We start from the raw sequence: 13373 nt of genomic DNA, 5'->3' as shown, positions 1-13373 counted from the left end.
TTTTTGCAAGCATCTTCTGATTCTGCTAACACCAGATGCTTGTCACCATGTGTCTTCAGCGATGAGCTCACACTTCAGAATTATTTGAGAGGATATTTTAAAAACATTGACATGGCAGCTACAAGTTGCCTACTTAGACTGTAAACTCTTTGGAGCAGGGACTCTTCTGTTTCTTAAATATCTTCAGGGAAAAAAGGCAGTATGTAACAAATACCAAGCGAGACAGTGGGAAGCTGAAAGCAGGCCTAAGGGGTGGAGTTTGTAAAATGCCCAGCATTGGCCTAACTGTTCACACTGATTTCCTTGAAGTCAGTGCTGCTTGCATTGAACAGCCCACTTGAAATGTGTCATCTTTGTAACCGTTCCTTATCTCCCCTGGTCCAGAATGAAAAAAAAACCTCATCCCTGATATTCCACATACCAAGGCAACTGCACTGGCAGCTTAACACAATACCCAGGGGATCACAATAATTCACTTTCCACCCATCCAAATAATAGGAAAATGAACAAAAAAAATATATATCAAGAAACCAACACTTTTTTTTTCAGTTCAAGAAATAGCATCGGATTCAATTTCTTAATACAGTATTAGCCAGCTGCACTTCTGGAATATTTTCAGTTTCTCCACATGGCCTCACATGAAGTACTTTTATGAACTGAGCCATTTTTGCCTAGAGTGTAGTTTGTTGGCTTCTGAAATATTCAGTTAGCGATTGAGGAAAAAATTCTGTTTGGCATTTAGATAACAACTCAAACCTCAGTTAATTCTGACCAACTACTGAGATTCACAGCAGAATCTCATAAGCCTGATGCCTGAAGAACAGGTCTCCTGTTTGAATAGCTTTGCCTCTCTATTGCTCCAAGAAATAATACAGCAAACAATAATCATATAAGCAGGAGACAAAGTCTTTGATCCTGCTTATCATTCAACAGTTCTGTGACTTACTGAGATGGCAGTAGTCTTCCAGGCTAAAATTCCACATCTTCGTAGCCGGATCTGAAAAAGGACAGATTTTGAGTCATTTGTGGTGGGAAATATGACTGCATGTTAAATATTTAAATACCAGGCAAAAGGTAATCCAATCTATCCTTGCAGACCCTTCATCTGTGCCACACAAGACTACTGTTCCTAGATAATAAAAGTGCAGGACAGCTAGAAATACAACCTCAGGAGGACTAAGCACTGGAGCAACAAAACGTATACATCCATAAAAATGAGAAGCCAAAGGATGGAAAGGAGCAGAAAGGAGCAGAGTGCGACAAGGACAGAGGATTTTGCAAATTAAAATGGGGAAGACACCACACATAAGGACATCTAGATTCTCCTTTTAGTGAATAGGACAGCTGGAGGCTATATTGTTGGGCTGGTACTGATAAGAGCCACGGCTATCAACCTACTCCAAGGCAACTAAAACCAACTAACCATTACTGCATCCCCAATAGCCTTCCTGAAAAGTTCAGACCGCCTGGAGTCACTAAAATCTCAGTGTCCTTTTAAAAAAGCCAGGGGTTTCAACTCAGATGACTTGTGAAAATGGCCATGTGAGCAATTTACTTCTTGTGTTCTTCTGCAGCTTTGTCTGCCTTATTTTTCACATCCACAATAAAAATTATATGTAACATTATCGCCATACTCCATCAGGACAATGGCTGCATTTCCCATATAGACAGGAAATACATGCATAGTTGCTTAAAAGACCAAGATCCAACATGACACAGATATAAACCCAACCTTAAAACCGGCCTGAGAACTCTTACCATAACTTCTGCTAGGTATGGTCTTAAACACGGCAATGAGTTCTGCGCTGTAACCCACTTCAACCTGGAAGCGGTCTCCACCGTGTCTCACACACCTCCCTTTGAGAGCACAGCCTATTTTGTTGTGAACGGCAGAGCTCCCACCACCACAGCTGTCCCTTTCCTGCACCTTAGCCTCTTTCAACGGGGCAAAGGGCTGCACCGTCCTGTACAAATGAGACACACTGCTGCCACCATATTTCTTGGGACAGGGGCCGCACGTGGACCTCCCGGCATCCATCGGCATCGGGTCGCTTGGCAGTGGCGTGTATTCAGTTCGACAGCATACATCAGCGCGCTTGCTGTCTGCAAATCGAGGACACGAGGCTTCTGTAGGGTTTTTGCTTGCCAAATAGTACTTCGGCTGCAGTGATGCTTGCTGATGCTGTGCTCCTGAGCAAGGTAGGTGGGAATGACTCCAGGCATCCGCTGGCGGGAACAGCCTCGGGCCGCCCACTTGGTTTGAGCCCTGAGGATAATTATTCGGTTGCGCTCCACGCAAACCAGCGGCCAGCGGATGCGCGTCGATGGGATTCGGCCCTTTCTCAACGCCGTCCTTCTGCTGGCCCTGTCTGCCGGGGGCCGGCTGGGGCCGGCTACACAAGCCGACACGCCAGCCGTCTTGCTGCAGGTTTGCTGGACCCAGGCGCTGGGAGGCTGGACTCCCGACCTCCCCCTGCCCGCGCGCCGATGCCGCTTGCCGCTCTGCTCTCCGAGCCAACGCCTTCTGCCTGTTCTCCTCGATCCTTCTTTTCTGCTCTTCCGTGAGGCCAGAGGACATCTTCCACGCCAGAGCGCCGCGCGCTCGGTGCGAGTTTAGTATGCAGCCACCTTTAAAAATTAAAAATAAATTAAAAAAAAAAAAAAGGAAAAGTAAAAATATGCCATTTTATCCGTGTCCCTCAGAAGGCATGTGCATCCCTCCCCGCCGCCCACACGCACCCGTGAGCCCCTCACGAGCCCAGGAGATGGAAACTGAGGCCTCAAAACCAGGGGCACCCCCCTAGGCCAAAGGAAGCGATACACAGCCCTCCCCCGCCATTCAGGGGTCACCACCTTTGACCCCTCTCCTAAAAGAATGACGCCCCTCTCCCCCACCTTGATGGAGGCCCAGTGAGGCTCAGCCCTCGCCGCCGATTGCGCGCAAACGCGCGGACTACAACTCCCAGGAGGCACTGCGCCGCCAGCGCCTCCGGGGAGGAGCCGGCGCGCCGGCATGCCGGGACGCCCTGGGCATTCTGGGAGCTGTAGTTTTCTGTTTTGGTGCTGGGTTCTACTGAGGGGGCCTGCCCTGCTTCAATGACCCCCACCCCCCCAGCAGTATTATTATGGGAGGCACCTCCCCCCACGCACACATACACACACATACAGCAACGGTCCACCACCCCCACCCCAGAGCTCAGCTGGTTGCACTGGGAATAAGAAGGCACCAAGGTGGGGGAGACGTGGTGGGGCCGAGCAGTCAAAGCCACATTGGGTATAATGCAGGGAGGGTAAGTGGAGGCCCAGCCCCGAGCCTGGGTCCTGCGGCCGTCCACGTTTCCTGGGGCATCGTTCCCCAGCTTCTCAGTACCACGGGATTAGGGGCCGCTGACAGCGCCGTGAACTAGTGCTTATTCAACCCTCTCTCTGTCCCTCCACATGAAAAAAGTCGTCCCAGAATTACTTCCTCCTTAAAAAGCCGAGATTGCCGCGTGTCAGGAGCGCATCGTCAGAGAAAAGCAGGGGCAGGCCGAAGCCGGAAGGCACAACATGACAGATAACGCAATGGGTAAGCGTGAGACTTGTCCCTCTAGCAGAGAGGGTGTGCACACGCACACACACATATGCATGCACACACGTGCACACACACACACATGTGCGTGCGCACATATACACATACATACATGCTCACATGCATATACACACGTGCATATGCACATGCATATACACGCATGCACACACGTGCATGCACACATATATACACGTGCACGTGCATGCATACACACACACGTGCATGCACACACATTTGTACCCAGAAGCACTTTTACAATCTTTTCCCCGATGCCTGTTGAAGGATATTTGTGCCTGAAAGCTTGCAATTAAAGACATTTTTTGCAAAAATCTTGCAAGCTATCACACCTCAAGCTATCACACCAAGAGCCCCGATTGCCCTTTCCTCTAGACCAATCCAGCTACAACCTGGATAGCACATGCATGCGCACGCGCACACACACACACACACTTCTTCTATGCATGCGTGCACCTTCACTGGATAAAAACACACACAAAATGCACAAACACAAACACACAGCATTGTACACCCCACCTTTCTGCACACATGCCAATATGCACACAGAGACACAGGTGAGTCTATACACACGCACCACTGTGTACACATGCAGGTGTACCAGCTAACATGCAGCTAATGTCCTCACACTCCTGCTTTCATACAGCCAGCTGGCTGATATAACTGTGTCGCTGCTGCCCTCTGCCAGGTGAAATTAGAAGCAGTGAGCTGTGTATCAGAGGTCCTGTGCTATTAGTGGCTGAAGGGGATTCTCCTTTCTCTGAAATTGAAGGGACTTGTGATTTTAGGGCTATTCTGCGATCTAATTGATCTTTTATTCCCATGCGTCAGCACAGACATGATGATGAGACCTAAAGAAGTCTTGCCACAGCTTCCTACATTACATCATTAACTGATCTTGGATATTCTCTGTGATGTCCTGCCTAAACCTTCCTTTGCTCATTTTGTCCCTTGCCCTGAAACAACCTTGGTGACTCCCCTCTTTTGCACCTTTGAGATACTTGGAGACAATCCTCACGTTTCCTCCTAGAGCATGCCAATGAGGCAGTCACTCCTCTGACTGTAGGTCATGCAGGTGGACCTACAAGTTGGACTAGGTGATCCTTGCATACTTTTGTATCTTTAAACTCACTACCTTGAGGAGTGAAAGTATGACTGACGCGTACTCATTTTGCACCCCGAACACCCCACCCCACCCCACCCCACCCCCATCTACTGTTATCGGTCCCTGAGCAAGCTAGTTTAGGGCCATCCTAGGTATGTCTGCCCTTGACTGCAGTATAGACTAGTTAATTGTTTAATATTTAATCCTGTTATTCAGATTTTTATTTTTTCTCTTTTTTCACAGCTAAATATAGGATCAGACTGGAACTGTTGAGCTGAAGCTTTCCCTGAACCTTTAAGGAGAGCTGGACCCAACCTCATGTCCCCAGACCAGCTACCTCCCAGCAGAGGCTGATCAAGTGATTTACAGTGAATCACTTGGGGAAAGGGAGGAGGAGAGCTTTATTAGCCCTTGGGACTAGGGGAAGAGCTGGAAAAGGAAAGGCCTCTTGGGGCCCTGCTTTGGTTCAGGGAATAGCTTTGTTCTATGCTCAGATAATAAGCTGAGTCCTGATGTAAAGGGTTTGCTCCAGGCTCTCAGAGTGACATTAGGACTTCTTGGACTTTTAAGTGGGTCAGCAGCCTACACTCCTCATCCCACAGCCTTTAGAGTCATACCTGGATCTGCGTTTCACAGCCTGGGCCCAGTTCCTGAAGGGGTGGAACCAGGATGTCAAACCCCAGTAGCCCTAATTGTTCAGAAAGTTGGGGATTTTGATCTGAAGCTGAACAGAGCGGCTCAGACCTGTCTCCCCTAACTCACTTCCTTCTGGCTACACCCGTTCTTGCTGGTCTTCTCCAAATTCTTCCCCTTTGTCTCCATCTCTCTTGTACCACCGGATGCTGAGCACTGAACGCACAATAGATTTGACGAATCCCAGTACCCTGAACTCGGAGAGCCATGCAGCTTTTCCTGCAGCTTGCACAGGGCTGTTGATCTCTCCCTCTCTCTCTTCCTCCACACTGACAGCTGTCTTGGTAGACAGTTCTTCCAGACATTGCAACACCCAATGAAAAGAAAATGGGCTGCCCCCTCCTCTTTGAAGATACTATAGTATCCTGGATTTTTCTAGTGCACAGAAATCTTCCTGCTTCTGCATACAGTACAACCCCTCAAAAAGATTACAGCCTCTCTTTTCCAGCTTCCACCTGCCTCAACAAGGTTCCTACTTGCACTTTCAGCTGAGAACTGCAGCCTATGCAGCACACAGTGATCTTTGTGCTGCTATGCTTTTGTTGCACTGGTGCTGTAAAACCGAACAGTCCCTTAGCTGTTATGTGTTGCATCACTGGCAAAAGGATAGACGAATATCTTTAAAAAAAAATTTAAAGTTGGATTCCCAAATCTATCTTATATTAGGGGCCTCATTTTCAAGGTCAAACAACTTATCTATTGCCAAAGTCTTGACCTTTTGAGCTCAACTTGAGGCTCCTATTGATTGAAATCTGGCCATAGCCCCAGCCTGTTGCAGTTTGGTCTTCCTGGGGTAGGAAAGACCCAGATAATCAGGGCCCATCTCCCAGCTATACAGAGAAGTCCTTTAGGCAGCAGCCTCAAAGGTCACCTACACTAAATAATTAACCATCAATGCAATATTAATAGTGCTTCTGCATTGCACAGCAGTAGTGTTTCTCATCGGAGGATCTCAAAGCACTCTCCAGACATGCTGAGCATGCAGGGCAGTTATAGGTCAGGCAGAGCGTGGTGAATCAATAGTCAGGATAGGAAACAGAGAAGGGGACAGTTTTGTGACTGTTAAGGGAGAGCTGATGTGGGGAATGTCACAGAGAAAGGGAGAAGTAAGGAGCCCTGAGAAGAGCATGGCAGTCAGTACTACTGTTTGTGATCCAAACAGTGTTAGGGCCCAAGGGTCTGCTCTAGAAGATGAACTATCCATGGGGCTTCACCAACTGGCAGTAGGTGAAGCCTGCTACAAAGGCTCTTCCAGAACAAAGGCTGGGGACTGATGTACTTCATCCATTACTGAAACGTGCCCACCTCTGCTGTGCTTTGTACAGCAGTAAGCAAGCAGTCAATGCTTCACTAATAATAAAGGAGGACTTGGTATGTGGCTGTCCTCCCCGTGGTCAGCAGTGAACCAGTAACACAGTGCTATAGCTCTGAGCACTTATCCACCCCTCTCAGGCAAAGTGCTTAAGCATGAGTTCAATTTTGAATATGTTCTAGTATTCCAAGGACTTCATTAGGTTATTAGCACATCTTGGGGGTTAAGCCTATGTCCCTTGAATAAAATGATTTGCTCAGTCAGAGCCAAACCCTGTCCGCTACAAATCCAAGTCTGCTCGTTAAGATGTCAGCAAAGGGAACCTGAGTTTGTATATCTGTGAGGGAGGGGCCATGTACTCCCTACTGCTATCGGTCCATCTCATTGATATCAAAAGGACTGCTTCTAGCAGCAGGTGTCATGCATTGTAGTAGCTGTTTGGAAGATCAGGGCATTGTAAAGCCTTGCTGGAAACTTGGGGTTGAAGCTGTTGAATACATGTATTATTATAAATTATATGGTACTAGGTGCCATAACATGTGGTTATTTATTTCTGGTACTTTATTTGCCTGTTTTGATCATAACAAACATTATTATGTCCAAAGACTGAGTAACTACTACAAAGGTGCTGCTTAAAAAATATGACTACAGAAAGCAGATGCTCATCGAGTTAAATAAGAAATTTAATTACCCTGCATTTTATCTTGTTTTCAGCAATATGATGACAAATCACATCTTAATAAAATAACATTAGGGAGAAGCACAATTCCAGTGCTTCAGGAAATGAGAAGCAGTATAAGTTATAGGCCTGCTCCTACTGACTGAGTCAATCTCATTCAGAAATCAGACATGATGCTAAGATGGATAATGCTTTAGCAAAATGAACCCCTAACAGTTAGAAAGATTTACTGCTGCTTCAGGTTTTCAAAAGTTGAATGCAGGGTGGTGTTGCGAAATGCCAGATTAGAGACTCCGACACCGCTTGGTGAGCCGCGGACTTTACGGAGCGAGCGAGTACGCGGCTTGTGGGGCGGGATAAGAGGTGGCTCGTCGACTGCCCTCGAGGTTCGCCTTACTGGCGCAAGTAGGCGAAATGCTGTACGCTTTCAAAGTTTATAGTAAAAGGGTTTATTCAACTCACCTGGCCTCACCCTCTTACGAATAAGAGGGGAGACTGGCTGGAGCGAAGTTGAAGCTAAAGTATAAGCGCGGAGGTGTGGTAAAAGCGGGTATGAGGTCTAAGCTACGCTGAGAGGCCGATGTTCGTTGTCGGGTTTTCGAGGCCTTTGATGGGTTTTCGCTGGGATACGCCCAGACGGGAGGCTGAGGACCGACCGGCAACAGGGTGATCAAGCCTGAGGTTTATCCAGTCGTCGTCTCTGCCGTTTCCTGCTTCTTCCCCTCTTTATGGATGTTGGTGGGACCGCCTCTATGACTAACTATGATGTAAACTAAGCGTGCAGGGATAGGGTAGTTTCTTTGACACAGGTGTTGCTAGGTAGATTTTTACATAGGTTTCACTTCTGTAGAAGTGAAACTTACAGGATAGAAAAGAAACTTATAAAATACACATGCGCAGCTTGATACAAAATTTGCGCGCACGGTAGATAACGGAAATTTTGCGCGCGCGAGAAATTCAAAACTCACGCGCGCTTCACGCGTGCGATAGGATTTACAAAATAGACATTTTGGTTTGGACTAACTTACAGATAAGACTATAAAGTTACATAAATGTGAAAAATGCCACGCGGCAGTTATATAAAATGAAATGAAATATCTACAGGTGGAAGGGGAAAAGGGAGTTCAGTGGATGCTTGGCAATGCCATTCCTACGTGTTGTTTTATCTCTACATTGGCATAGGGGTATCCGCTCTTGACATCCGAATGAAAGGGTTTTTCCTTTCCTCTGAGATGCTTGTGTCCCAGGTGGACACTGCGGCGTGCATCATATAATAAACAAGGGCTGAAGAAGTCACAGAAAAGGAGCTGGGGGTTGTAGCGGACCACAAGCCAAATACGAGTCAACAGTGCAATGCATCTGATGATGTAGGTTGCCTGTGAAAGCTCATGTCTCCCTGAATGAATTAGTAGGACCCTGCCTTGCCTTCTGCCTCATGAATTAGTAGGGGCTTTCTTGGTTGGTTGGTTTGGGGGGTTTTCCCCAAAGCTTGAAGGCTTCCTTTAATACTGCTAATCCTGCCTAATCCCATTGTGAATGTTCCCATTTTCCATCTAAGCATTTTTTTTTTTAATCCTCCTGAGCTCTGGGCCTCAGTGATCTCCCACTGGCTCCCTTATTTTCACTTCTAAATGTGACACCTTTTCTTTTTTGTCAGGTATCCCCTTTTTTCTGTATGTTGAAGGAGCGCAAACAGGAACTGCTGAGGTATATCTCATTCTTGTGAGTTCCCTTGTTTTGCAGATATATATCATTTTAGACACAGTAGTTCATATGTTGATGAGTTAACGTAAGGGGTTTGGGATAGCAATGTCTTCCATGTAGGCAGCAGTGCAGCAAAGGTTAGATGTGATTTTTGATAGGCTGCTGGCTTGAATTTGGTGTAAGCTGCTCATGGCTGAAAGCTGCTATCACCAGAGGGTTGGTCACTGATGTACGTGAATTGAATGAGTGATTCTCAGTCTGGTTCCTGTCCATGTCACAAAATCCATCTTTGCCATTTGGCAGCGTTGGCGGAAAGGGCAAGAACTGAGCGTTCTGCAGAAAAGAAATTCTTCTTGCTGCTGCAGTTTCTCCAGGTCAGAGGAGGGAAGAAGGGTAGGGTGAGGATTATGGTCAGTTTACCCTATGGTTGGTTGATCCGACCCTGTTCTGCTGATAACTAGAACACTTCTGAACTTGGTCTCCCTGTAATATATGTTCACAGCAAATTCCCTTAAAAATAATCATTAAAAAGCTGGATTTAAGAATGGAAGAACAGCCAAATATTGACAGACTGGATGGTCCCTTTATTTATCAGAGGGAAAATAATATTGGCCTGTATTGACCTAGGAAATGTTAGCTTAGAGGCAAGATCTGTCTCTTTACTGATGCTCTTGCATCTGGATCAACTGTATGATGGGAAAATCCAGCATCTTTCCCAAAATCACACACCTTCATGCTGGCTGCAGTCTTTATAAAGTTTTGACAAGGTTGATTCATATTCTAGGAGGTGCCCTTTACTGAGTATTGAGGGCTTGGTTCGGTCCTGCATATACTCCTGTAAGTAAACTCGATAATCAGCAAGACCTTTTCCAGGATGCATCAAATCACAATGCCACATAATTGTCACATCACCGGCAGCGTGTCGTGGTGAGAGAATTTTGAAGCCATAAGTAATGACATTTGGGTCAAGAAGGTCAGATATAACAAAATTCACATGCTTGTAGCATGACAGCTTCATCTCGGAGGACAAAATCTAACTTCTCCCTGTGTGCACTACAAAAATTCTCCAGGGTCTAAACAGGTTTCAAGATCAGCTCTTGAAAATCACTTGCCGTAGTCTCCAGCTGAAGACTGGCTGTTGTTCTGTACGTCCTGGTCTCAGTGGGGGCAGATGACAGAACGAGGAGCAATGGGCTGAAGTTGCGGCAAGGGAAGTTGAGGTTGGATATTAGGAAAAACTTTCTCACTAGGAGGATAGTAAAACACTGGAATAGGTTATTCAGAGAAGTGGTGGGGGCTCCATCCTCGGAGGTTTTGAAGACCCAGCTAGACAAAGCCCTGGCTGGGATGATGTAGCTGGGGCTGGTCCTGCTTGGAGCAGGGGGTTGGACTAGATGTGACCTCCTGAGGTCCCTTCACACCCTCATTTCTATGATCTCTAGGCTGGGACATTTGCATATACTCAGTTTTTATTTAAAGACACATTGCTGTGCAGTATTAGTGATCTCCGTACTGCGTGCAAACAAATTCACTTTTTTTTTTTTACAGATTAACTAAAATGTCATTCATTTACGAAAAATAAACTTGAGAACTATTCCTAGGTAGAATGTAACTGTTCATCACACAGTTAGCACCACCAGATACAAACAGTTTAAAAAATAAAACAAAGTGCCGTCTTACATTGTCTCAACTCCATCCCCAACCTCACCAATGAAGCTGACGTGCTTTCACTGCAGTTATCCTGCAACCTGGGATTAGCTGAGGTTCAGAACTTGTTAGCACTCATTTATGGGCAGGGAAGGGAAGAACGCAGCTTGTATAAATCAGATTACAGTATTGACAGGTACTAAACAATCCTCATTGTGGTAACAAGCTTGACACACAATAGCAGCTCTGTTTATGCAAGAAGGGGAGTTTGTAAGCATACTGCTATACTTGCAAGCCCGCGGTGGGTCAAGGGTTGTCAAGACTTAGTCCTCTGGGGAAAAGTAATGATGGCTTTATAAATTGTTTGATCTTGTAAGGAAAAGATGGAGAAGAAACCCCAGATGGAAGACAGCTGAATGACTGGAAGTGTGGGGGTTTTTTTAATGATTTAATAAAGACGAGGTGAGTCAGGAAATTATCAGTGGCCTTTAGAGCCTTTCACCTTAAAGTCAGTGGCTGTGGTCCATTTCAGATCAGGAGTGATGAAGGTCATTATAGCTGGTTTTGGTTTCGTGTAGTAGGTGAAAACAGTCAGTGGCTTCATTCCAGTTTCCAATGAACAGGCAACCGTGCTGCAAACAGATATGAGTCTCAGAAAACTCGCCACCCGGACACGAGAGAGCAGGTTGACATTGTATACCTAGACTTGCAAAACACCCACAATGTCCTCGCGAGAAAATTGGGGCCTAAATTGTGAGCTTAACTCCGAGACAGTCAGGTGGGTGAGAAACTGGCTGCAGGACAGGACCCAGAGAGTCGTAGTCAACGGATCTGCTGGCGAGAAGTGGGCAGCAGTGTCCCGCAGGAGTTGGTGCTCAGTCCTGTACTTTTCAACATCTTTATTAACGATTTGGATGTGGGGGTGAAGAGCTCACTGGGCAAGTTCACAGATAACACCAAGTTATGGGGGAGCATGGTCACACCTGAAGACAGGCTGCAGTTATGTGCAGCCCTAGAGAGGCTGGGCGGACGACAACCAGATGAAGTTCACCACTGAGAAATGTAAAGTGCTCCACCTGGGAATGAGCGACCCCCAGCACACCTACAGGCTTGGAGGCACCAAACTGACCAGCACCACGAATGAAAGGGACCTGGGGCTAATAACAGACCACAGTATGAATATAAGCCAGCACTGCAATGCTGCAGCCAGTAAGGCAAATAATACCCCGCCATGCATCAATCGATGCATCTCCAGCAAAGCCAAGGAGGTGATTCTTCCACTTTACTCAGCACTGGTGAGACCGCAGCTGGAGCACTGCGTCCAGTTCTGGGCACCGCACTTTAACAAGGACGTGGACGAGCTTGAGAGAGTCCAGAGAAGAGCCACCCATATGATGAGAGTCTTACACAGCGAGCCATACGAGGAAAGGCCGAGGGATCAGGGATGCTTCAGCTTAAAGAAACAAAGGCCGACAGGGGACCTGGTAGCAGCTTACTGCTATATGAGGGGAGTGCATCAAGGGCTTGGTGAGCAACTGTTCACTAGGGCACCTGAGGGGAAAACCAGGAGTAATGGCCACAAACTCCTAGAAGACCAACTCAGGCTTAACATTAGGAAAAACTTCTTCACAGGCAGAGTGTCCAGACTGTGGAATAAGCTCCCTCCATGGGTGGTGCAATTGCCTGCTCTGGAAATCCTCAGGAGGAGACTGGACAGTCACCTTGCTGGAATCACCCGACCCCCAGTTATCTTTCCTGCCCGGTGCAGGGGGCTGGATCCGATGATTTTCCAAGGCCCCTTCCAGCCCCTTGCAATCTATGACTCTATGAGTCTCAACAAGAAGGAAGGACAAGGAGTACATTGGTCTGGGAAAATGAATTCCTCTCTCACCTCTAGAGGTGCAGTGGGGTCAGGGGGTGGGAAGGATATTCAGTGCATATTAGACATCTGCCTGCTTCACTGAGGATGTGCATCATTTACAACCCCCAGCTTGAAAGCACATCTTACATTATAAGGAGGTGGAAGTTTCTTGTGGGTCCCTCAAGATGGCAACCATCAAATTTCCACAGATCATAGAATCACAGAAGGCAGGTCGGAAGGGACCCTGTAGATCTTCAAGTCTGACCCCCCGCCTGGGCAGGAGAAAAACTGGGCTCAAATGACTCCAGCCAGGTAGGCATCAAGCCTCTTCTTAAAGACCCCCAGGGTCTTTAAGAATACTAATACTTGTCCTGGGGTAGGCAAATGACTCCACTTTTCTGCCTCATCGAACTGGCATCTTCCATCAGCCTTTAAATCCATTAATTATTTTTATTTTAAAGATCAATCATATCTTAAAGAGCATAACTTGGATATAGGTAGGGCCTGTAGACAGAAAATGCTGGCTTAAGAAACACCAGAGCAGCCAAACTAGCCATATAAAAGTGTCAGCACAATGGATTGGTTTCCACTTGGCTCGCAGTCATCCCTGCACATTAGTCTGCCACTAGGTAAAGATCATGCAAACTAAAGAAGGTAATACTGCCCTGGAAATTTACAGCCCAGAAAATGAAATGGAGTCCCAAGAAAATATGTGAGAGTCATAGGCAAGAGAAAGGAAAATTGGTTTCTTTTAGCATGTCATGGCTGGTGTCTGTTTTCACTGGA

The 13373-nt window shown here is 46.7% G+C and overlaps 1 protein-coding gene across 5 annotated transcripts in view; it reads right to left on the bottom strand.

Moving 5' to 3' along the window:
* SMARCAL1 (SNF2 related chromatin remodeling annealing helicase 1) overlaps positions 1–8026 on the bottom strand; it is a 67087-nt gene extending 59061 nt beyond the window's left edge. For 3 of the 5 annotated variants that reach the window (XM_090046082.1, XM_090046086.1, XM_090046087.1), the window contains exons 1-3: positions 2896–2993; positions 1759–2628; positions 947–997 (exon numbers count right to left, since the gene is read on the bottom strand). In XM_090046082.1, coding sequence (XP_089902208.1) covers positions 947–997; positions 1759–2578 — 871 coding nt within the window. In that variant the 5' untranslated portion in view covers positions 2579–2628; positions 2896–2993. Of the gene's footprint in view, positions 1–946; positions 998–1758; positions 2629–2739; positions 2845–2895; positions 2994–7837 lie in introns of those variants that run through there. The other 2 variants (XM_090046085.1, XM_090046083.1) reach the window with 2 other exon arrangements.
* Between the last annotated feature and the right edge of the window lie 5347 nt (positions 8027–13373).

The sequence above is a fragment of the Crocodylus siamensis genome, chromosome 4 (genome assembly GCF_052110815.1).
Source record: "Crocodylus siamensis isolate JL-2025a chromosome 4, ASM5211081v1, whole genome shotgun sequence".
NCBI lineage: Eukaryota > Metazoa > Chordata > Crocodylia > Crocodylidae > Crocodylus > Crocodylus siamensis.
The sequence above is the reverse complement of the archived record's forward strand: the minus strand, read 5'-3'. Positions and strand labels throughout refer to the sequence as shown.